The sequence below is a fragment of the Amblyomma mixtum genome, chromosome 3, assembly GCF_055824585.1.
Source record: "Amblyomma mixtum isolate Tamu chromosome 3, ASM5582458v1, whole genome shotgun sequence".
NCBI classification, from domain to species: domain Eukaryota; kingdom Metazoa; phylum Arthropoda; class Arachnida; order Ixodida; family Ixodidae; genus Amblyomma; species Amblyomma mixtum.
The window spans coordinates 411,663,540-411,688,214 of NC_143014.1; the positions used below are offsets into that span (position 1 = coordinate 411,663,540).

Consider the following 24,675-nt stretch of genomic DNA (forward strand, 5'->3'; position numbering starts at 1 on the left):
TTTGAAGGCTCACAGTGACGGGATTAAAGGCAAGCGTTGCAGGGGTGGCATAAAGTTACCTGGGCGGATGAGATTAAGAAGTTTGCGGGGATACGGTGGCCGCAACTGGCAAAGAACAGGGTTAATTGAAGAGACATGGGAGAGGCGTTTGTCCTGCAGTGGGCGGAGTCAGCCTGATGGTGATGATGATGGAATGACGCGATAGACTAAATGGGTTAATGCCGAATACGTGGAATTGGTCATTCTCAAATTTACATTCTTAGATCCATGGGAGTCCTCACACCACATCCGGCGCAGTTGTGCTGCATTTAAGCGATGCGCCACTGCCCTGGCGGGTGGCTGTTTAAAACACAGCCAGCGGTGGGACTTGCGAGACCCAGGTTGCGCTTCCCGAGCAACCTTTGGAGACTTCTCTGGGAATTTGTCGCTCACGCCGCCGCCGCCGCCTAAGACGACGACGCTGGGTTTTCTGCTGAACAGGGCCCTTAACGCTACGGCGTTAAAACCCAACTCCAAATTTGGAATGTAATGTAACAACGTGACGTAATACTTACATTATAATAGAGCTACTAAATGTTGTCATGAAACATTGTAAGGTGTCCGCCATGTTCCGCAAGTAGAGATGCTCAGGAGCATTTTCTGCCAGTGGCTGATTTGCCAGATCTACTCTCACAGGCGGAGTGGCGCAATACTCGTCTTCGATAGTCATGGTACTGTGTTCTGGTATGTATGGTGGATGTGGCTGCATTCGCTGCACAATTGCGGCAGTTGCGCAGTTCCGGCCAGTTCCGGCAGTTGAAGTGCACCGGCTGCTTCCAGAATAAATGATCGCGAGTGCAGGGGTGGTCATCTGCTAGTCTTGGCGTCGTCACCAAATTGCAGCCAGTTACAGTGCCACCCACACGAACGGCAGCCAACACCCCGAACGGGATGGAGCCTACGAGATCGGCACCACACGCAGGGCAAGCGCTCTAACAAAACTTTCCCTGAATATGTGATGTTGATGCCACGTTAGCGCAGCATGGAGCCTAAGAGAAAACCAAAACTGCGCAAATTCCGCATCCTACTGGTTCTGGCATTTTCTGTGCAAAATACTTTTCAACGACGCATGCAACACATCAACTCAAACTTCACAAGGAACAACCACTACAAAACAAACATTATATCCAGTACTCACTTCGTCGACAATGAAAAAAGACAGGTAACATCAATGTGAACGCGATGTCAAGCTTCCAAAGCGAGCAAAGCACAACTAATATGTGAGTGGACCTAGTGCTGGGCACTGGTTGTAGCGTTGCAATTACTGCAGACCACCGCGTCAATTTCAGCTGTTGCTTTCCCTGTCTTGGGAAAATTTTTTTGTGGTATCTGATATTCCTCCCATTTCTCCAGGCGCACAAAATATCCCCTGACCATTCCAGGTCTTCCAGCTTTTCAGGCCGCTAGACACCCATTTAACTTATCCGGAGTACACCGATGTAAAGCAGTTTACATGATCTCAGCTAGCCGCTTCGTTCTTCTACCCCGCACCGTGATTTTTATTGTAGAGTAACCGGTCGTCACACCAAGAAAAATTTAATGGTCGCGTTTAACTGAAACGAAAGAGATAACCCAAATAGCGTAGACCGTACGTGGCGGTATCAGAAAAGCACACGCCGCATTTTTATACAGTCACGTGGAATCAAGAACACAGCACCAGTTGGCGGACGCCCCGCTGTGGTCGCTCAGTGGTTACTGCGCTTGGCTGCTTGCCCGAAAGACGCGGGTTCGATCCCGGCCGCGGCGGATGAATTTCAATGGAGGCGGAATTCTAGAGTCCCGTGTACTGTGCGATTTCAGTGCACGTTAAAGAACCCGATGTGGTCGAAATTTCCGGAGCCCTTCACTACGGCGTCCCTCATAGCTTGAGTCGCTTTGGGACGTTAAACCCCAATAAACCAACCAAACCAGTTGGCGGTGGAAAGAGAATGGGGCAACAGAAACGCGTTTCCACCCGTAAGTGATAGAAATGGGTTACAATTAAGCCTAGTTCGCCAGAAGGAAATTACGTCGCACACCATGTATGAACTGCACATCCTTTGCGACAAAGGCGCAGACGGGTGACGGCTTGGTTCACGATTAGTAGAGCTCTGCGCATATGGATATCTGACTTAATTTTTGCTGCCTGCTTGTGTGCTCCTATCACAGGGGTCAACCACACAGGCCTAACCACCCTGATGCTCGCGGCTATAGGCCTTCACATTATGCTCTTTCCAGTCAGTAGAAAGAAGTCGACTAGTTGCAACTACATAGGACCGGTACTAAGGGACAGCCTTGGGCTTTAAATTCACTACTAATTATATCTTGCAGACCTGGCGCGGTGTAGGTGTAAGCCGTGAGTGAGGCAGTTGCTGCGCCTTTTGCTTCTTCACAGCAGCCTGGACAACCATATCTATCAGAGCAGTCAGAAATTACTCCTCGGGCTTGACATAGCATATAACGGAACGATTTGTAAACGCATATAGGGTAAAGTATGACACACCGCCAGGCTCCGTATATCATAGCAACATGACCTCTTGGGCTAAGTTGACAGCGCAACGAAGTGAGCTCAGACCTGCGGTTCTTCTAGCTCTTGAAATTCTCGGGGCCGATAAGACGCATGTGGCAGGCCAAGGTTGCAGTAAAGCACGATTACATCAGTATTTCATTCCTTTCCCGGCCGAGATAGTGTTACGCTCGCCTTATATAAGCCGTCTAGGGCGTAAGATTTCCTTCTTCTCCCAAGGAGCGGCGGGGGAGGATGATATAACTGTGGCCGATAATAGAGAGATGACTGGCTCTGCTACCGCGCGAGATACGAGAAGCATTTGGGGGGGGGGGGGCACAGACCACTGAGAGCACTGCGGCGAAGAAGTTACAGCTACTTTATCTCTCCAAGACGCCGAGATGCACTACACTATCGCGTTACAGATAGCCGGACGCCAGCTGACGCACGGCGCGTTCCTCTCCGAAGGAGTCCGTGGAGTCATGGCCGGACGGGCGCCGTATCGACTGTCGCAAACAGCGCGCCAAGGGAGCCCTGCTTCAGCGGCTCTGTGAATGAACCTGAGATGTGAATGGCTCGCAAGCTTTCTACAAGAAAAGAGCACGGACAGTGGGGGATCATATTTTATCGGTCGTACGCAGGGTTCGCGATGATGCGAAGGCCGAGTGAGATACCACGTGACTGCTGGAGCGCGGTGGCGGCTAGTGCGCAGGCGTGGCAGCGTTAAACGGCCGGTCAATGAGATGCGATTGCGAGCAGTCATGGTCGACGAACTCGTGGTTGAGCCGCACCACCGGTGTGCTTCTGCGAGTGCGTCCAATGGGTCTGGCAAGTCAGGAGTCAGAGGCACAAACGACCTTGCGACGCATAAGTGTACCTCATGATCTCCACATAGACGACATTTGGTGAATATCGTATCTCGTGAGAAATAATAAAGGCAGCGAAAGCGCTGCTAAAGAGGGAACTAGCCTGAAGTATACTTTGAAGGAGGTTACGAAAAACGGAAAGGCATGAATGCTGTCTCGCACTACGTGAAACACTTAAACGAAGGGATGAAGGGGGTAGAATATGGGCGACAAAAAGAGATACCTGAAGCCAGCGTTGTGTTTAGCTATGTCTCGTGAAGTCCCACAGCAATAGGTCTCCCTTCGCATGCTGTGCATCTCGAAAGCTTAGCCTGACATCGCCTTGCACCGAACGTTTCCGAGAACAACCTAGCAACGGGAGCACCTAAGTCAGAATAGCCCCCGCGAGTCCGGTCACGCTGACGGCCGCAGCTAGCGGATCATTCGAAGCAGCGTAAGTCTGCAAGAGCCACTGGGCAACTGAAGGCAAGCAAAAGAAGGGCGCGTTCGCATTAGGCATTGCGGGGCGGATTAGCGAGTGCCGATTTCCTTCCACGTTGCAGAGGGTCCCTTGAGGTTCGTCTCCTCCGTCGCGCCATTTCGACAGCACCTTCAGGTCGAGCCGCATGGTCAGCGAACACGTGCATTGTGAGAATGGCATTCCATCTAAGTCCTTTACTGCAAAGACGCTATTAGGCTTATTAATTACACTCTTGCGATGCAATCCGAGGGAACGGTTAAAAAGAAAGTGAACGCATTTACGCCCGGAATTTGACTCATTTTCACTTCACACAGTCGCTGTTGGCGCTAAAGGGGAGAGTAGAAGTGAAAAGATACATATGTGTCAAAATATCCCTTTACTCAAAAATGTGTTCAGATGTGCACAGTTGTGCAAAAAAAGAAATGCTATACAATACGGTTAGCTGATAATGACAAATGCGAAAACACCTCTACTGTGAACGTCTTGTTCACCCATTTCATGCTATGACTCAACCATGCCGCATTCACGGCTTGCCACTTCCGTTCTTTTATCAGCGCCCTACCCCCCTCCTTGTACCGCTCCCACACCACATTGCTTCTTTACTCTAAAACTGCCCCCTACTGACAGAAAGGCGTTTAAACGGACAAATCAACGCATGCGCATGCCTACCCCAAGTCCACTTTTTTTTCTGCGGCACGAGACACATGACGTGTGAAATCACGCGAATGAGCCTAAATATCGGCGTTTTAGCTCGTTCTTTTTGTTGCAATGTAAGCTTTAACTCGTATTCTTTTCGCTTCCGGAGAAGAGCACAGCGACGACTATCGATGGGACGGCGCGGTTACGCAGCTCAGGAGAGCCCGTGGGCTCCGCAATGTGCCACGCCTCTCTGCTTCGCGACGCGAAACTCGTGCAGGAGCGAAGCCCCACAAGTACGCGTCACACGTTACGCCTTGAATGAACGCTGCTTGCGACCGGCTCCAAATATAGGCGCCCGCGCCGGCGCCGCATTTTCCTTTTGCCCATCTGAGGAACTTTCTGCAGCGCCCCACGTCCGAACGAGGCGAGAGTGGAACCTGCCCCCTCTCCAGCCCTTTCTCTTTCATCCTTCCATGCCATTCTTCGGGCGTGGCTTCCCTTTTTTTTGTCTATTTGTGCGCGTGCTTGCTCGTGTTATGCGCTTTCGCACGCTTTCCTTCCGCCCCGAGCGGCTCACTGTGTCACGGCGTCATCGCGCCGCTGCGGTCTCTCTCCTCCCAGTTCTTTCCCACCGAATGTCTCCTCTCTCGACGAGCGTTGTTTGCCTTTCTTCTCTGGAGTGCGTTCCGCACAGCCTTTCTCTCTCTCGCTCAGTCTTCCTCCTCGCCTTCTTCCGCCCGTCTGCTTTGAGGCCCGCGGCGATGTTTGGATAGGCTTCTTTATCGGACCATGGTATGCACGAGAGGCGAGCTCGTCGCTCGCGCACACGCGGCTCCTCCCGAGCACGTTGGGACCGCGGGGCCGCCTAGCGGGGCCCCTTTCACTTTCCGCTTATGGCTGGCAATTTATCTCGACGCGCCTTCTGTCCACCCTCCTCCTTTCTGTAAATGCCGCTGTGTGATCCAGCAGCGCGACAACGAAAGTGGACATGCCTACCAACTACACGTCCAGCGATACGGCGCAAAGCAGACAGCTCATAGTACGTGATGGGCCTTTAATCGCCGCCGTCCGCGCTGAGGCTGCGGGTACGCTGGGCAGAGCTGACACTGCAGCGCGGTTTATGCACTGTAGCTGTGAACTGCCAGACTAGAGGTGGAGCGGAGCTGTGACCAGCTGTCAGAAATTTTACTCGACGCCTGCATAAGGAAAAGGAGACACTATTCAAGACCGCATTCCTGTGTACGCCTTCCAGGGCCGATATATCCCGCTTGCGGAGGCGACACTGTAAGTGCAATACAGGCAACGCAGCATGCCTAGGCCGAAAGTGACCCAAACACCTTGAAGAGACCGACGTTCTCGTGATGTCGTCACACGCGGCCCTCAGCTGCGCTGCCCCGTAACGGAACGGCTATAAGAATTAGAGGAAGCGGGTGAGAACGGCTCGCACGTGTTGCTGCCTACTCTCAACGCGGGATCATATGCACTCCACATGAGCATCGAATAATAAAAAAAAAAGCGTAGGAACGAGCGGAATAGTTGACTCCGCGATAGAGAAATCAATTCCGAAAGAGCGCCTTACACTATGAAGCTGGCAGAAAGTTAGCATTAATACACTGAGACGAACCCCGGGAGATTAACCTCATACGGCCTAGCTGGTGCCCAAGAAAATGAACAACTGAGGCTAAACTTTGACGGCTGTGTATTGAAAACGAGTGACTTCGTTACGCCCGAATTTTAGGAAAAAATAAGATCTCCAAAATTCTCAACTGCGTCGCGTACTAAACCGAACTCAGCGCACCCCCAACAGTTACCGACGGTTTTGGGGACTTTTGGTCGCCGTAATGTCCATCCCAAGTTAATTATTTCATCTCGATCGTACTATTTTTCTCTCAGTTCTATAGCGATATGCAGAACAGTATGCTCCCAAGCAAGCGACGCCGAAAGCATGACTAAGGTCGGGTCGCAGCCATAAAGCTAAACTGCGCGCACGTCAAGCCTCATATTGAGCAGGATGTGCGCCAATAACGCCTCAAAATGTGTCAAAAACGACGCAATGAGCTCGCTTCGCTAGAAGCCAGACATGACTCGTCTGTTCACAATTTGTAACATTTGCCCCCATACAACAGTCATGCCGTCGTTCTTTTACAAATGCTCCACAAAGGTAAATGCGTTCCCGTAGTTCTCGGCCCTTAACGAGATATCGCAGTACCGAGTGCCCATGCTGCATTCCGCTCGTTCCAAGGGGCTGGGCCGATCCGTCTCAACCTAATAGCGCTTCGTTTTTTACGTTGGTATTCTACCTCGTGGCGATTTTGCGAACTGAATAAAATAATAATACTTAATTTGGAGAAATTTCGGGGCTGGATGACAGTTTCACGGCGGCAAGTAAAGAACCACTTAATTATATCAGCTGTCAAATCTTCACGAAAGGATGGCTCCGGCCGCGGTGAATTCTTGACCGCGAATAGACCGCGTCCGAGCACGGTAATAGTTATCTGGCCCGAACGCGCTCAGGCTAACTGCAGAGCGAGAACTTGGCGCCGGTTTCTTCATGGTCGACTTTTTTATCTGCCACCAAAGCTGAACCATTTATCTCCAGCCCTCAGAGCTTAGGTCAGGAGCGATAGCCGCAGTGCGGTTCTGAAACTTTAAGAACCGCTGTCGTCGGTGAATGCGAGATGCACTGCCCTTGAGAGCGCCACGCGCGACATGGGATACGCTTCGACGCCGCCCCCTGCGTACGCAGCTTTTCAGCGCAGTCAGCGACCGCACTGTCACCCGGTTGGTTTCATGCGCGCATGCAGCGAGGACATGTGGCAGCCGTTACTGTGGAAGATATCGATAGACAGCTGATATGAACGCCCTATAGTTGTGGTCCGCAACTTCTACCCAGATCGTCCAGCTTATTCGAACCTTCGCGCAAGGGAGTTGGCCGACCTCCGAACTGTTAAACGGGTCATGTACGGCCAGCTATTAGGACACATATGGCAACCAGGTGGTTCTCACGCTCACATGACAATGCGGATGTTTCTCTGGGTGTCTTGAATGCAAATTCCTATTCGGCCCGAGCTCGATGTGTAACGGCAGTATCCGGCGGCACAACATCCGTCATGTCCATGCTCGGTCGACATGTTCGGTGGCCGTTGGCTTTCTTGAGACATGGCCTTAAGGATGCCGCGAGCAAGATTGTATGAGGAGGGGGTGCTGTGATCGTTTTCCAATACAGTGCAGCTCCTTCCTTAGTTTACACGTACGAAACATCGTCGTGGGTACACATAGCGCCAAAACGCGCGGCGACGCATTAAGATATTAGAAGGCAAACAAAACAACTCCAGCTAAGTTCTGTGCCTCAATTTACGCTGCATTATAGTCTCGATTAGCCTATGACATAAAATGAACGGGCTTCAGCTGCCGGCACATGCATCATGCTCTTAAATTTCGTTACCGCAGTATAACTTCACTGCGATGAATTGCTAATACGCGTCGGCACACTTCTAGAGCAAGCAGAGGGTTGATAACCACGGCGGGTGCTGAACTTAATTAAGAGTGAAGAAAAAATTTGCTGGGGTTTAGCTTTGGTAAAACCTGGTAGGTTGCGTAAGCATCCAAGCGTTCCATTCGGGATCATCACCGGTTGTAGACGATTCGGTTTCGATAGAGGCGCGGTGCGCCCGTCTAGCAGCGCCTTGAGCGCGCCGCTTAGCAAGGCGCTGTTCGCGTTCTTCATCTGGCTCCGAAGCCCGTTGTCGTTCCCTGGCTTCGTCAAGCCGACATAGCCTCCCTTTCTGATTATCAGGCGGCATAACGACGGAGCCGGCAAGCGAGCGAACGCATTTTATAACCCCCCCCCCCCCCCCTCCGTTCTCCAGCCTCGTCTCCACACTCCGCAGCTGGTGACAGCGTGGCGAGGGCAGCGCCTCCACTCGGCAGCGGCGCGGCTACAGCTGTAGTGCGCCGCGCCGCGCGCCGCCCTTCAAGGTCAAACGTGCCTCGCGGCCGCCCCGACGCGAAGGGCTGAAACCTGTCGCAATATAGCTTACGCAATCAAAACGCTTTCGACTACAACGTTCCCATCAAATTGCGTCCCTTGTCACCGCGGCTTCTCTGCTTGCGACAGAAAGCAGGAGCAGCATGCGTGTAAGTGGCTCGTTTCGACGCGTACCGCACTTCCTAGCGCCGAAAAGCGCTGAGCTAGAACTAAGGCCACGTGCCTGCGACGTGATAAATGAACGCGCCCGGTAACGCCAATATCATCAAGAAAGTAGCAGAAAAAAACTTTCTCGCGTCAGTAAAACACATCTCTGAACGCCGAGCAAGTATATTTCATGAAATGCGGAACAACTAGCATTTTTCTCAAAGAATTGAATCTAGGATTGCGATGCCTGCGCTGCGTTCAACGTCCGCTACGACCACTCAGATTTTTTTTTTCGACATAAATCTTGCATGTCTCTTTCGCGAATGGTGTCAAGATCCTTAGAAAACCGCGGTGTACGGCGTTTCAAACAGCCCAAAGCAAGTGAGCAACGGGCAGGTTCTTTTTGTGCCATGAAGAACAGCGTTCTCTGCCGCTAAGGATTGGTCTTCCTCAATATGAAAACGCTTTAAAACAGCGATAGTGACCCGAGAGGTTGTAACGCACCATGTCGACGTCTTCTCAGAATAGAGAACGAAGAAAGCAGAGCGAAGACCCGGTGAGCTTCCTCTGCGCATACACGTCTCAAGTGAAAAGAATAAAGTTCTAAGCACCTTCTAGGTGATCTCTTTCATTTTTCCATTCATGATATTATTTGGATGACATGCGAAGGCATCGCGAAACATGCAGCTACTGCAGTAATCTGCACCCAAAGAAGGGATAGAGCCTCCCCCTTGATCCGGGGCGAATCAGCCTTATCAATGAGGATGTTGCCGTGTCGCGATATCGACGCGATAGAATCGATCTGTGCCCTCGAGTTTGTATAGCACTCAAACTGTATTCCACGCGTAGGAAAGGCGGTCGCACCGTAAGCCGGCTGTCGTCGTACGACTTCAGACGGTACTGTGAATGATGCAAGACCACGTATGTGCGCTCGGGTTATGCGCATCCTCGCCCGCGCGGCAATTGGCGACCCACAAAAAAAATTGCCGAGAGCTATGGCCGGCGGCCTCAACAGCGGCTTACAAGTTGCGTGGCGGTATGTACAGTCTTTGTCAAGTCTTTGTCAAAAGTAACCAGGCTGCATGTTTTGCTTCTAGCTTGTATAGTGGAGCCCTTGTGACTTTCCTAAAGACCAAAAGTTGTTGCAAGGTAAGAAGACCCCCAGTCCCTACCTTTAACGACCATTTCAGCTTCAGGGAAGCTTTAAGGGCTCTTTTGTACGAGCTAGAAGCAAACCATGCAGCCTGGTTACTTTTGACAAAGACTGTACATACAGCTCTGCAGAAATAGAAAGGCAGCAGAAGGGAAAGGAATGCTTATGCCGCGGAATAAAAATAAAATAAATGTCACGGAAAGAACTGGACAACTAAGATTACAAGCAGCAGCAGTCAAAAAATTATCCTTTGGCGGACTGTAGGCGAATAAAAAGAGGCAACTTTCATTTGTCTCGAGAGTTTAGCTCTGCAGTTTGCTCCTGCTAAGAGTATAACAGTGAGATTAGATAGCGTTGGGAAACACGGCGGTCACCATGGGTTCTATCTAGATGATCCGCAAATTTCAGGCGCGGAAAAAGCGTGAATGTGGTTGCAACATTTTGATGGCAACGCCGAGCCAGCAAGATGTAGCAGCCACATTCATGCGCATGGCTGAAACCGCGATCATGCAATGACGAATTTGTAGGCGGCTGAACAAATGCTGGCAGTCTGCAGCAAGCATACGTCCGCCCAGTCAATGATAGGCCATTACCGTGTAAACGCCTTCGTGTTGCATGTACAAATTATCATTTTGCTGTGACACCACAGCGAAGTGCTTGTAAGAGGGGGCAGTAGCACGGGTAAGTCTGCGATTGCACGCAACAGAACGCAACCGAACAACAAACTAACGGAAACGGTTCTTAGTGTACAAGGGAACTGAAATAACTAGGGCCATGTGATCAGAACTTAAATAATTTTTTTTTCTATTCCTCAGTAAAATGCGAAGAGCCATCACTTCACAGGTGCGTAATTTTAAAAGGCACGCAAGTAAGGAATAACGGGCGAGGATAACGGGCGCCTAGTGCTGCTGTCGTCTTCGGGAGGGTGCAGCATAAACCTCACCGCTTAGGCAAAGCGCGCACGTTCTCAGAGGAGATTCGAAAGGCTCACTGACCGAGGTCCAGGGTGAGGTTGACCTGGTTGGGGTACTGGATGCCCTCGAGCATGGTCTCGCTCTGCCACCAGGTCGTGTTGTCGTTGTTGTTGAAGTCGGTCAGGTAGTCGGCCGGGTGCGCCATGTGCGGGACGGACGCGTCGCAGACCTCGCACGTCTTGGTGGCGCCCGGCACGTCGGTCTGCGGGCAGTACTTGGTGGGCTCGCGCAGGCCGCACGTGTTGGTCGCCTCGACGCGCACGTTGAACGCTGCATTGACGAACTCTGGGATGCAACGTTGGGCGCGGTTGTAGCGGTCGTAGCACAAGCCCCGCGCTGACGACCGTCTCTGCTGCTGGTAGTAGTGCTGAGAGCTGGCGACGCCCGCCAGGGTGACGAGCAGCAGGCAGCCCAACACCTTGGCGGCGGCAGGCGGCGAGCGAGCCATCGTCCGTACGCTGTTGTAGCTGCTGCCGCAATGGCTTCCGACTCCTGCCAGCGGCTCTTGAAGCGCTCCTCGCTCGGCTGTGTTGTGCGGCGCTCGCCGCATGAAGCCGAGGCAGCCGGGAAGGGAGAAGGGAGCCGCAGTCAGCGCCGCGCGAGGGCGTGGCGGTAGTGTTGTGGGGTCTGCGGTTCTGAGAACGCGATTAGAAGAGAGCTCTCCCCCCAGTCCGTTCGCCCGACCTCCCCCGCCGACTCGGCGGTGTCGAGAGGAGAGAAAGAAGCCGCCCGCTTCCGCCGCCCGTTCAGCAGCATCTCAGCATCGGCAGCCATCGCTCTCCGGGCCGCCGTAGCCGATCGCACGAGTTGCGTGCAGCCGAGCGACAGGTTCAATCAGGGGCCGGGGCAAAACCGTGTCATTATATTCTCGCTTGTTTGGTCGAGCAGTTTTTAAAGTTGGTGTGCTTTCCCACGTTGCAGTGCCGGCGAGCAAGTTGGGCTTTGTAATGACGCAGTTGAAGAGCTCGCTCGTTGTAAGCAGAGCCAGCCATGCACTTCCGATGATGATAAAAATTTTGCCGAAATGCTTTAGTCGCGCCCGCACGCCTGTCAGCTTCCTTTAATTTGCGTATGTTACGCAAAAAGATAAGGAATGCAATCAGTTAAAAAGAAATTAAATCGGCAGGGAGCATAACGCATATCAAAATAACAAGACAACATCAGAGACCACTTATGGCAAAGAGAAGAGGAACAAATAACCTCGCACGTTGCTGTTTGATTCGTATGATTTAATCCGTGACGTTGGCATACCGTTGTGTCGCTCGGCTTGCAGCGGCAGAGAGGGTGGAATATTTTACTGCGATTAGGACACCGCCGAAGATGCCGGTGCAGCCCGATTTCAGAGCAGTGCACCCAACTCCAGCCGTGCTCTGGAGAGAAGCTTTCGCCTGTGCCGCAGGGGCGGGCAACGGGGCTGCCGTTTCACCGAGTGCTGGCGGGAGGAAGGGAGCTGAGACGCGTTTCGGTCGCGCACGGCGCAGCTCTCTGCTCGACCTTTGTCCCCCCCTTCGCGCAGTCGGCCAGACGGATGGCATCCCCCGACGGCTTCCGCCGGCCAGACGGACGGCTGGGCTGGGCCGGTGCGGAACTTTCCCCAGGCGCCGTCAGCTCTGCACGACCGCGGCGCCTCTGGCGCGCCTGCTGTGGGTCGACTGGCCTCCTTTCGCTCCGGCCGGTACCGTGCACGACGGCCTCTCTTAGCGAGAATCTTGGACAACAGCTCACCAACTCTCAACTGACGAGCAAAAAACCTAACCGCTTTCATTCGTGACGGGAACATAAGCTCACCGTACCAAAGCATCGTACTCTCTTAATAGAACCTATCCCTAACCGAGTTTAGCCTAACCATAAAATTAACATAATCAAACCTATCATAAACTATCATGAACTTACGCAGTTATATCGTTCATCGTTGGCCGTTAATTGTTAGCGAATCTATTAAAAATTACCGTAGCACTAGTCTTAGCTACTAAAGTGCCATGAAGTCGCGAATTGCCGTGTATATAAACGCGTGTATATAAAACCTAACGTAATAATAAAATAACCTAACCAAAAGCAAACCTAAGACAGACCGTCATGGTATGACGCAGTTAATGGTGAACGTCTCCATCTAAAGCCTAACCGTAATCATAATGATGGCGCGGTCTCATAAACTCGGTGAGGTGTCGGAAAAGGAGCTGGTGAGTTCTTTGATAGGCGAGCTTTTGTCTGGCACCCTCTTGGCGGCGCATCGCTGCGCTGGAGGGCGCCGATGCCCGCGTCTCCACTTTACTGGAGAGGTCCCGCTACTACGTCCTATTGGTTATGTTCCTTGTAACAGAGGGTTCAGAGAATCCATGAGGCTTAGCTCGACTTTACTCATTTGAAATGGACGCTCGGTGAACCTCTGCAGGGAATAAGCGGGCAAAGGAACGAGTTGGAAGAACAAAGAGATACAAAGTTTATGGCAGGAAAGCTGGAGGGGTCAGTCGGAAAAAACGGGACCCTGGTCTGCTACGCCTAACTGGAGGAAAGGTGATTGCACATCCAGCGTCCCGAAAACGTTTAGTAGAAAGGTAGCAGTTGATATCTGGCTCCACTAGCTTTGAATTATATGGTGTCATATGCTGTGACAAATGCCTGGTGAAGGAATACGTGTCCTGTGAAAACGGATGCAAGCTTCTTCGAACCAAAGAAGAGAAATATCTAGAGAGGAGTAAAGACCACTGGAAACCAACAAGGTTGCCTTTATTCAGTTCTTTTGAATTAGGAATCACTCTTAATCCTATACTGAACTTCCGCTGCGTGAAAACGGCACTCGCGTTTGAGCAGCGATAGCAACCTGCGTTTCAAACCATGCGATTACGCGTGTGTGGTGGTCCGCACGCAGGCACAGCGACAAGAGCAGGAGCACCGGAGCTGCAGTTCTTTACTCCTCTCGAGAAGAAATTTGACTGTGAGTAAGCGCTTCTTACCCCAGCTTCCTATCCCAGGCGCCCGAATTCTGCCTTAAATATGGACATCTCAGAGCCCAAGCGCTCATTTGTGAAGACATCAGTATGTGAGCTTGCTTGTTTTTTGACCAGCTGGAATTCTGTTTTAATGCCGATACATTCCTGCTGGCGTAAACACCCAATTAGAGTAGGTCGCGGCAATATAGCGCGACGAGTAACTATTGGCCAATGCAAAACGCGCAAATAATTGAACGTCGAATTTGTGCGACACGAAAGCACGATATTCAGCGTGGTGTCTTGGAACACGACATCAGCAATATCGGTTCGCTCCTGAACTCGGACACACAACACCATTATTGGCTTTTATTTTTCTCAAGCGACTGAATGGGCATTTTTATTGGGTGGTTAGTCGTCGTCGCAGAAACTGTTTCATTCAAGCAAAAAGCATCGCTGCCACAAATAGCGCTTTCTGCGCCATCCGGCGGCTTCTGTGGGGTGAAGTCGCATAAGCGTCCCCACATTTCCTTCCAGAGTTATAGCACTGGCGAGGAAGACAACACCGCCAGTGTAATGAGCTATGCGGTTCAATTTTTCCCCGCCCACCACACGCCATACCAGCACCCCGTAATCCGAGACCCCTGGCAAAACCACGCTGAAATATTTCGTTGCAGTTTCTTTTGAGAGATAGATAGTAAATACCAAAATGGAGAAAGCAATCAATTCGACAGAGAGCTCGCACAAGTGAACACAGGCGCATGTTCTGACCATACGCGTAGATTCGCGGCATCTCGCTTCAAAATCGCACACCATCCACTGGCCTTATCGTGTAGGTTGCTGACGTGAGACTTTCACGAAGTGCCGCCGACGATCGAATATCCGACAGAATCATGGCGGAGCTGTGCATGAACGGATATACAGTTTCAGTGGGGAGCATAATAAAACTTGATTCGAAGGTGAGCGCTCGTTTCGCACGGCTTTATTAGTCCCTTGTCGATTGAGCCCCCTTGCACCTCTCTTGAGAGAATTCTACAACTACACAGAGCAGGCCTTTTTGAGTGATACGTATATCACGCCATGCAGGATGTAAAACAGCGCGTACGCGTATACTCTTTCACCCGTGCAAAACGGGAACAAAACCATTATGCCTACTGAGATACACACGAAACGGCAGCGTGCGTCTGGCTCCTTCGCAGAGAAGTTTTCTCTTCTTCCAATTAACGGCTTCTTTGGAAGCTCGTCGTCACGCCGCTACACGCTGGTGTGATAACGCCGACTCGTCGCGAGAGGACGTTAGGTCACACGCCGCATGGCGAACTGCCGTGGGCAGCAGCATAAGCTTGCAGATTTCAGCGCATGTTGCTTCGGGCGGCACTCCCATCTATCTCCTTAAATCTGAGCATCGTATAACCGAGCTAAGAGCTCTGATAGCACAGCTGTGAAAAAAAAAAAGAAAAATGCGGCGTCGCCGCGCTCCGAGATATCAGGGCAAGTGACCTACACGCACGTAGAGTGACGGCCCATTCATGAACTTTTGCGCTCCTGTCGTTCAAGTGCAGTGCAGACATCTTTATTTGCACGAAGCATTCGCCTGCTTCACCACCGCGTTCTGTTTTTTCCTTGCGTTCCCTATGATGGTTAAAAAGTAAGATTGAAAAAGAGTTTTAAATTATAACACTGGCATGAGCCTTCAATCAAAGCACTGGCATCGGTGTTCTTTGAGTGTCCTTCAGACCACTGTTCCAGGAGGCCACTTATATCACCCTGCTTCGGACGCTGTTGTGCTGCACGCCCCGCCGGCATCCCAGCCCTTCGTGTCCTCTTCGCCCAGCAGCAGTCGTAGAAGCCGCTGCCGTCGGTGGCGCCGCCATTCTGCACTCGATTGGAGGCTTTTCCAACCGGCCAACAATCTACTTGCACCATGGGCCTCCAGCACCGTGAGTGGCAAAAATCCAGGAGCGCGCAGGATGTGTCGAACATGTCCGGTTATAGGAATAGAAACGAGCCTTCCTTCCTACTGCTTGTGATCCATGGACGACTACGAGAGTTCTGACTTCAATGCTGAGCACAACTGTCTTCTGAGCTCCAGGGGCCGTGCTTACTCTGTAAACCTTGAGAGAGACGGAAGCCACGGGATACGAAAAGGAAAAACAAGAGCAGCGCAAGTCGGCTTTCACGGCTTTCCAAACGGGCAAGGATCTGAGGACGGAAGCGGAAGCAAAACTTGATCGGTATTGATGACTTCCTCGTTTGCGGGGTGCATAGCCCAGTTGCAAAGAGACGAAGATATATTTTATCTGAGTCTGTTTGCAAACGGAAAATGCACCCCGCAAATGAGAAAGCCATCAAGACCGATCAAGTTTTGCTTCTAATTCCATCTTCCCATGTTTGTCCGTTTGGAAAGCCGTCAAAGTCAACTTGTGCTGCTCTTGTTTTCCTTTTCGTACCCGGAAAGAGCATAAGCATTCTCGACGAGACCGCCATGTTGCAGCTTAACCCACACTCACTTCATGACGACCACTAAAGCTGAGACAATAAACCGGTGGAAGTCCTTGCACACAGACCGAGCAGGATCGGCTTGACATCAATGATTAGGCTGAGGAAGCTAGGGACGTAGCAGGGTCCGCGTCCTTTTCGGTACATGCTTCTTCGGTTCGTTTCCCAGTGGTGGTTGAAGGACCCGGAGGTGAGACCGAGAGTATACCGGCTTCCTGATGTGGTACAAATACTGGAGCGTGAGAAAGGTGTCTGGGTCCGTGACGAGCTGTCCTGGATTTCGAAGCAGGGCGAAAGTCGCAGAGCCTCCTCCAACTTCGTAGCGTTGCAGCGATGTGCCTGTTGTTCGCTGAGCTGAAGGTGGTCCATGATGTCGCAGATGACTACCAACGTCACGCGTACGGCAGCCTAGTTGAGGAGAATGTCGAGTCCCAGTCCAGCGCATTGTGTACAGGGAACAGCCGATGAAGGGGGAATTTTCCCTCACTTGCGTATCCACCAATCACCCACTCACTGACTGCACTTCGGATTGGTGTTGTGCTTGATATGCCATGTGGCGTCGCGAAGAATGCTTCGCAGCCGCGGAGTACGCACCTTCAGTCGGCGGTAGCTTTACAAGGGAGATAGTAGTAGAGGTATGGCTCTCGAGAAGTTGAGGCGGCATCCAGTGATGGTGACGGTGGGGAAGGTCAGGCTAGTACAGGCAGCGACGTATCTCGCGGTGTGGGCGTTCACTCCGGCCATCCGGAAACCACAGTTCACAGAGGTCGACACAGCGGCCGTGGCAGTGTTCCGAGAATATGTAGATGCCTTGGAGAACTACGCGAACAGGAAAGGTGACCAATCTTCCATCAGCTAGGGATGAAGCCTGGTGACGTCTAGGCTGCCACGCTGGTGCGGAGAGACATGGAATCCGCCGAGGGAGCAAGCTGCGATGGCGACAGGCACGTAGCCGTCCTGTGCTTGAACTGGGCTTGAATCCGGATGGCCATGTCACCCTCGGTCAATAGCTGAGCGTCATCCTAGGAAGACTCGTTACAGCCGCCAGGAGACGGGCTGCTGACGTCGGCCACTGCGAGCAGGGTGCGTTCGAACAGGGGCGCGCGGAGTGGTCTTCTTCTTTTCAGGTGCCGGCCAACATGCGCATGCACTGATGAGGATGGTGCATGGCAGAAGGAAAAGAGGAAGAACATTCGCTTATTTTTCAACCCCATTCTTCTTCCGCTGCTTAGATTCTCATGTGTATTTTGTGAGTATTGCTTGTGAGGGAAACTTGCCGATGTAACTTGTTTAATTTTGCCAGGAGTACACTAGAAGCCCGGCAGGTAGGCATGGACCTCATTGCTTCCATGTTCTGGGCATTAACTACTTTGTTGGCCCCTAAAGTGCGTATTTTAATGCCTCTAAATCTGTAGGTTGATGTCACAGTATTGGAATCACGGATGGTGAGGTAAAAAAAAAAATGCCCAGGCTTAGCTTGGTTAAGCCAAGAATGCGTTGCATATTGCGCGGTCTTTTTGCGCGAGGTATTGCTTGGCGGCACTCGATTTTCTCGGCAGCGTTTCCTCCGTGACGTATGGATGGATGGATGGATGGATGGATAGGAGCGCCCCCTTTGAAACGGGGCGGTGGCAACCGCCACCATGCTCAGCCGTCCTTTTTTTTGCTGTTTTTTTGTTTTTTTATTGTTTTGTCCTGTTTTTTTTTTACTGTGTTTGCAATTCTCACCAAGAATCGCCATCATCTTTACCTACGGTTTTTCCTCCGGCTGTCGTGACGTCACGTCACGTGGTTTGGTGGCTGCCCGGCCGCGCCCAAGGGCTGAACTGAGTGATTGCAATATGCTAGGCATAAAAAGCCCTACCTTGAAGGTGCCATGCTCACTTCCGTTGCGCAGTCACTCCTTGGAAGAGAGGCGTATGCAGAGTGTCCCGCTAAAGACTCGAAGAGTTTTGTACCGAGCGGTTCGAAGAATTGGCTAAAAATTAAATAGAAAAGAGAGAAAACTAATCAACAAAATTTAATGGTCGTTAGCCAGTTGGCGAAGCGACAATAGCCTGAAGCGTAGGGTGCCTCTATGCAAGAACGTTCGTTTAGAGTGGTGACAGCACCTGCCCGGCTTTGAGGCGCCATCTTCTCCGTAAAGGATTGCATAGAGCTCCTATATGAGCATGAAGGCGGTAAAATTTTGCTGAAATAAGTCTTGAATACGTGGCAGCAGTATTGAATGGTCGTATGGCTCAGAGAGGTCCGTTACACATGCTGCGACTAGAACGAAAATAGTCGGCCTAGTCGGTGACGCCGCAGTGCGATGGGTCTCGATGAGCCTGCAGGCACTACAGAAAGTAGTACCACGGCCGCTAGATACAAAGCACAAAGCGGCCGTGGTAGTACTGCCGGCACCTGCACGCCGGTAAGCAGTTACAGTTTGCATGGGACCAGCGTATAAAACAGCTCGGGACGCGGTCACACTCATTCGCTCCGCGGGCCCTTCTGCCGTTGACGTCATTCACGGTCTTTACGTTGATGCCAAATGTGTCCGCATGGCGGATACTTTTGACATCGACCGCCGTGGATATTCACTGCCCCCGGGATGCCTTAGGCTTCAGTGTCATGGAGGCAGAGTTTATAACGGCATGACATGCAGACATGCTTTATTCCGTCCGCAAGTTCTTGTATACCGTGTGTTCCAGCGAACACTTCAAAAATTTTTCAAAAATATACTTTCTAAAGTAAAAATACGGCTTTTGCGGCATAGTATTACCAGTGTGGAGACGAATCGCAGATACAAGTCGTCGTGGGGTCTGCACAAATATATTTGGCTGGACGCGCTCAGCCTGGCGGGGACGGGACAGCGTGCCGCTGGCATGCTGTTAAGCAGCCACGAAATCCAGCCTGCGCATGCTTAGGCAGGCGTGCTGGGGCTGTCGTCGTCTTCTCCGGCCGGACCACGATGGCATGCTACACCAGTGTTGGCGGACACCAGAATACCGTGAATCGTCTTAAGTAGCAAGCTGGTTAACTAATTTGTAATAATTAAATTTTGAACTATTTGAGATGGGCGTCTAGTTTCAGTTAGATATTTTTAGCCGGTCGTTAGTAACAGCCATATTAGTTTTTAGAATTTCGAAAGCGCGATTACCCTCGCTGCTGTGGCTCGAAAAAATTTGGCTGCATCGTGCGAAAAATACATGCGCTGTCGAGCGCATGGAGGCAAGCAACCCCTCCTGTGCACGCAACTAGTCGAAAAAATCAAATTTTGTCTAGCCGCTGCCCCAAGGATAATCGCGTTTTGGAAATTGTAACAGCCGATATGGCTATTACTAAAGACCGGCTCCAAATATCTAATTGCAAGAAGGCGCCTAATTCTCATAGTTAAAAAATTAAGTACTAAAAATTAGTTAACCAGCTTACTACCTAATACGATTCACCGGTTTTCTGGTGTCCGCCGACACTGGTAAATACTGTGCCGCAGAAGCCATATTTTTACCCCAAAAATGTCTGTTTATGAAAATTTTTGAAAGTTTTCGCTGAAAAAGCCGGTATATTTTTCACTTAGTCGTTTCCTGCCCTGGTGCCATGACCCGATACCTATTGACCAATATGAGGGAATATAATCAAATGTTACAGTAACTTCGTGTGGGCGTTGAATCTAATCGTGACAGTTGTTGTCCTCCTGTTTAGTGAATTCAGCGCAAATGGACAAATGCCCAGATGGTAAGGTGGTGTATAACTGAAATAGGTGCTATTCCGTTATCACTATAGTACACTTTGGAGTGGTGTACACAGACCCAGTCCAAGTTTTGAAGGGCAGTTATACTCTAGATATAGTTCTTATGCATTCGTTATACTCTAAAGTAACTTTAGAGATTTTGATCAACTCCTAAAGCCCCAAACCATTGGTTCCGACTGCATTTGGATGCTGTGGCAACCGGCTAAGGAGGGCGATGTTTATGGAACGCCACGTTGAGGTGGACCACTTGCAACAAAACGACGCCCGGCTGTATGAACCCTTACCTGGCACAGAGATAGGTATCATGGTTAGGCGCTTGGGAGAGCAAGTCTGGCGTAAATTAACCGAATGAAGGAGCAAGAAGCCTTTTGCTAATTTTCGATAATTACTACAGGTAATTTGTCAATGGCAAGTAGATTTGAGCACTTTATCTCGGCATGAAGATTTTTTTTTTTGGGTGGGGTGGGCACTTAAGCGAAGGCCTTGCTTAATTAATTAATTAATTTATTTCTTATGAAGAGTTTATGAAGAGTTTTTTTTCTTTTTTTTTGGGGGGGGGGGGTGGCGGGGGGGGCACTTAAGCGAAGGCCTTCACAAGCCATTGGCGAGATGGGAAAAAAACTTTAATAATTGGGTCCGACCTGAAATATACCGGCAATAACATCCGTTGCGGTAAAACTCGAGGTTCACGAAGCCGAGTTTGCACCACGGTAACTGTTTCCATATTTGAAACAATCACTCTCACTCTGCACGCAGATATTGTCTAAAGAATCAAATCTTTGGTTACATAAAGCAGCAATTGGGCATACTATATAAAAAAAAACATGCGCGCTTGGAACACCAGCGCTTGTGGTGTCTACTTTTCTTTCATCGTTGGTCTTTTCGCGCTCATATGATATTTCATTACGTCGAAAGCTACGAACTCGCCAGTTCTCTGCACACTCCTAGCGATATTGCACGTATCACCCCATGCAGATGATTAACCGGCATTCTGTAGTAAGAAAAGGCTAATGTAGCGCAATTTCGTTCCAGCGCCGTCGGCATCGCGCAGCGACCACGAGATCTGCGGCACCTATGGGGAGGAGCGCACACTATATCGGCGGAAATCGGCTTGTCAGTGGTCCTGTGCGCCTCCAGCGCTGCGTGAAGCTTCTTATAAGGACCATGAATTGAAAACTGGCGCTGTTAGGGGCCAGAATCCGGCGGTTTGAAATATGGGGCCAGTTTCGCAGACCGCAACGCAAAAATAATTGATGTTCGTAAACGCACTAGTGCTTGGCAACAAATTCAGTGAAACAGATGCAGCAAAAGAATTGCATAGCTGTAAGACTCTGAGAGTGAGAGGTACAAGCACACTATTTTGCTTGCTAAACTAGAAATGTATGGTGTTCGAGGAATGTGTCTCCATCTTCTACGGTCATACCTCACTGATCGAAAACAGGCTGTTTTCTGTGATGGACATGGATCCACTCTTCAGGCTATAAACTGTGGAGTGCCTCAGGGCAGCCTTTGGGGTCCTTTTCTCTTTAACGTATACATAAATGATCTCGTAAACATTGACAGTAACGTTAAATTCATTCTGTACGCAGATGACACCAGTATTTTCTTAACGGGCTCCTCAACGGATCAGTTATTAAATCGCGGTAATGCTGTTCTTAAAACTTTGCATGCGTGGTCCGTTCAAAATGGGTTGTCTATTAATACCAATAAATCTAAAGCTGTTTTCTTCAGGCCTAAAAACGTCAAAATTAACTTAAACGATGATCTTCAACTTGGGAATCATAAAATAGAAATCGTGGACACCTTCAAATCACTCGGTGTAATTTTTGACGCCTGTATGAGCTGGACCGCACACGCAACACATCTTCGCAAGAAATTAGCTCCTTCCGTTGGTTTTCTTGCTCGGTACCGCACTGAATTTCCTCCCTGTATAAAACGAATGATTTATCATGCCCTATTCCAATCACACATTAACTATTGCCACATAGTTTGGGCTACCACATCCAACACAAATCTACAGAAAATTCTAATTCTCCAAAAGAAAGCTATCAGGATTATCGCAGGTGCCAGTTTTACTGCCCATACGGCTGAATTGTTTACTAAGTATGAAGTAATTCGTGTCAATATTTTTCTTGAGTACCGCCTATTATACTATCTCAAATTTTCTTCACCATCAATATGTAATTTTTTGCTTAATATCGCATTGTTAAAGCCCATAGAAAAGTATGTTCAAACCCGATCAACTGCAAAATGGACACTTCCACGAGCTAGAACTAACTATGGTAAACAAGCACTTAACTTCCTTATATCTAATGTTCTAAACAGCTACGAATCTAACCAGCTGAGCATGTATAACCTCCGACCACATGATTTAAAAGTGTACTTTGTAAATAATATTCCATAACTTCTTTTCATATATTGTAGTTTGTGTATGTATCGGTGTCCTTTTCCCCTTTGTAATCAACCCAGCAGTGTATAACTTTCAAATGCATTTGTTCAGTTTTAATTGTTTTTTTTCTAGTTTCAAACTACATCTCTGTGTACCCATCAGTTCAATCGTAAATATTATAAATTCTTTCTACAGTGTGCTCGTATGCGATCTGCCACCGTTGTATGCATGTGTTTATTTTATTATTTTCTAATGGCTCTTAGATGAGCCACAGGCATTTTCAAGCTATTTTCTTTAGCTTTTGGCCTGTGGCTCATCCTAAAGACTGTATGCACATTTGTAAAATAAAATTCAGTAAAATAAATTTTTTATTGATAGTAAAAAAAAGATCTGATGCAAGCAAAAAAAAGAATAAACTGCCAGGAAGATGCTGACGACAAACGGCGAGAGCGTTTATTGGCCAGTTTCACATGGCGCAACCTTCCGTAAGCCTTCGAAAAGTGGCCACTGGGACTAGTTGCTTATTGAAGTTAAGTTTCCCAAATGGTATAACAGTGTTCGAGAAGGACTGGTATGATCAAAGAGCTGTGTCTCGAACAGGTTTGGCGGTGACTGCAATCTGCTTTCGTGGCAGGATGGCGGGGAGAAAAGTTTTTGGCCGGTGTGATACTATCGTGACATCGCTGATCTTTATGACCAAGCCGACTTCGCACATTTGTTTATCAGCCACACATGAATGCATGAGATAAGATGTTTAGGATGCTTTTTGACGAATAAAATAACCTCATGAAAAACAGACGAGGAAAAGACGGATGGAAGACAGGAGACTGACTGAATGAAAAACTTTACGTTGAAAATATATACAGGGAGCGAGTGGAGCGGTCCATAAGGGGCCGTTCCTTACAAACGCAGGTGGGCTGCTCATTACAGGAGCCCATTGGCTGTAGCTGATGCTCGGGCGCGCCCGACCAGGGCCTTTTGGCTCGCCAGGTAAGAGCAGCCAAGTAGGGCCGCCTTCCAGTCCTCCCGGGTAGGGTTGGGGACTGGGGGAAGGTGCGGGGCTGATTGGCATACCCACACCATGTGGTAAATGTCCGAAGACTTTTCCCTACAGTGAAGGCACTCCCCTGTGCACGCAGGGTCGAAATGTTTTATGACTGCCGGGCACAGAAGTGTTTTAGTATACAGGCGATGAAGTAAGCGTTCCTCCACCTTTTTGAGGCCCTTGCAGGGCTTAGGAAAGATTGCATGGCCGAATTGGTAATACTGGATGATTTCCTTGAGGATAAAAGCCGGATTGGGGTCGAAGTCCGCATCAGGGGGAGGCGAGGACGATGCCCGGAGAGTGAGCGCGCGTGCATCGGCGTCGGCCGCTTAGTTGCCCTTGAGACCCGTGTGCGCGGGAGTCCATACTATTGCGCTGGACGCGGGAGCCCCGAGATCATTGCTATGCTGAAGTATTCGGTAGGCCAAATAGAGAATAAAGCCCCTCTCAATGTTCCTGCAAGCTCCTCGCGAGTCGGTAATGATGACCCGCGAGTCCTGATCGGCGGCGGCGAGCGCGATTGCCACCCCTTCCGCATGAGTAATGCATTGTGCTTTGAACGTAAGACTGTTCACTGCGGTGTTTAGGTGGACGACTGCGGCCGTGTACCAACCGCCATGGTGTGTGCCGGTGGCGCCCGCGTAAAATACTCCGCGTTTGTTTCCATAGTAGAGTGCCAAGGCTCCCGCCCACGCGAGGCGCCGGCCACTGTGGTCATCTCGTGTCATGTTGGCCGGAAGAGGGCGTACGTGCAGGGCGTACACTTTCCAGCTGAGCCGCAAGTTTCATAATTGCAAAATTGAATAGTAGGGGTGAGAGGACCACGCCCTGCAGGGCACCTTTGGTACCTAATTGGTAGGGGCCGTGTTCTTCATATTGTATCCGGATATACGATTGCCGGGCGAAGAGAAATTGCCTAATGTACTGAAACGTGTTTTGTCCACAGTTGGTTTGGGAGAGGTGCGTCAGAGTTATGTCGTGGGTTGCATTGTCGAAAGCCCCCTTCAAATCGAAGGCGAGTACTACCTTTTCATTAACGGGGTATCCGATGGTATTCAATGTCGGGGTGTAATTGAAGCAGGACATCCTGCGCGGACCGGTGCGGGCGGAACCCGAACATGGTGTCTACGAATACCGTATTTTCCGGTGTACAAGACGCACCCTTGTATAAGACGCACCCGCCATATATGCATGCTGTCATTGAAAAAAAATGGTATATAGGACGCCCCCGTGTATAAGACGCACCCCAATTTCCCCAGTTAGGCTAGTGAGGCTTAATTAAACATGCTTATGCGACCATCGCAAAATGCACCGTACGTGTGAGAAGTTCT

At 50.1% G+C, this 24,675-nt stretch overlaps 1 protein-coding gene and 1 pseudogene across 2 annotated transcripts in view; both read right to left on the bottom strand.

Moving 5' to 3' along the window:
* LanB2 (laminin subunit gamma-1) overlaps positions 1 to 11,340 on the bottom strand; it is a 121,976-nt gene extending 110,636 nt beyond the window's left edge. The window contains exon 1 of one of the 2 annotated variants that reach the window (XM_089584830.1): positions 10,773 to 11,340. In XM_089584830.1, coding sequence (XP_089440956.1) covers positions 10,773 to 11,301 — 529 coding nt within the window. In that variant the 5' untranslated portion in view covers positions 11,302 to 11,340. The remainder of the gene's footprint in view (positions 1 to 10,772) is intronic. The other variant, XM_089584829.1, reaches the window with a different exon arrangement.
* Positions 11,341 to 23,223: 11,883 nt separating this feature from the next.
* On the bottom strand, positions 23,224 to 24,072 carry LOC149357675 (uncharacterized; annotated as a pseudogene).
* Between the last annotated feature and the right edge of the window lie 603 nt (positions 24,073 to 24,675).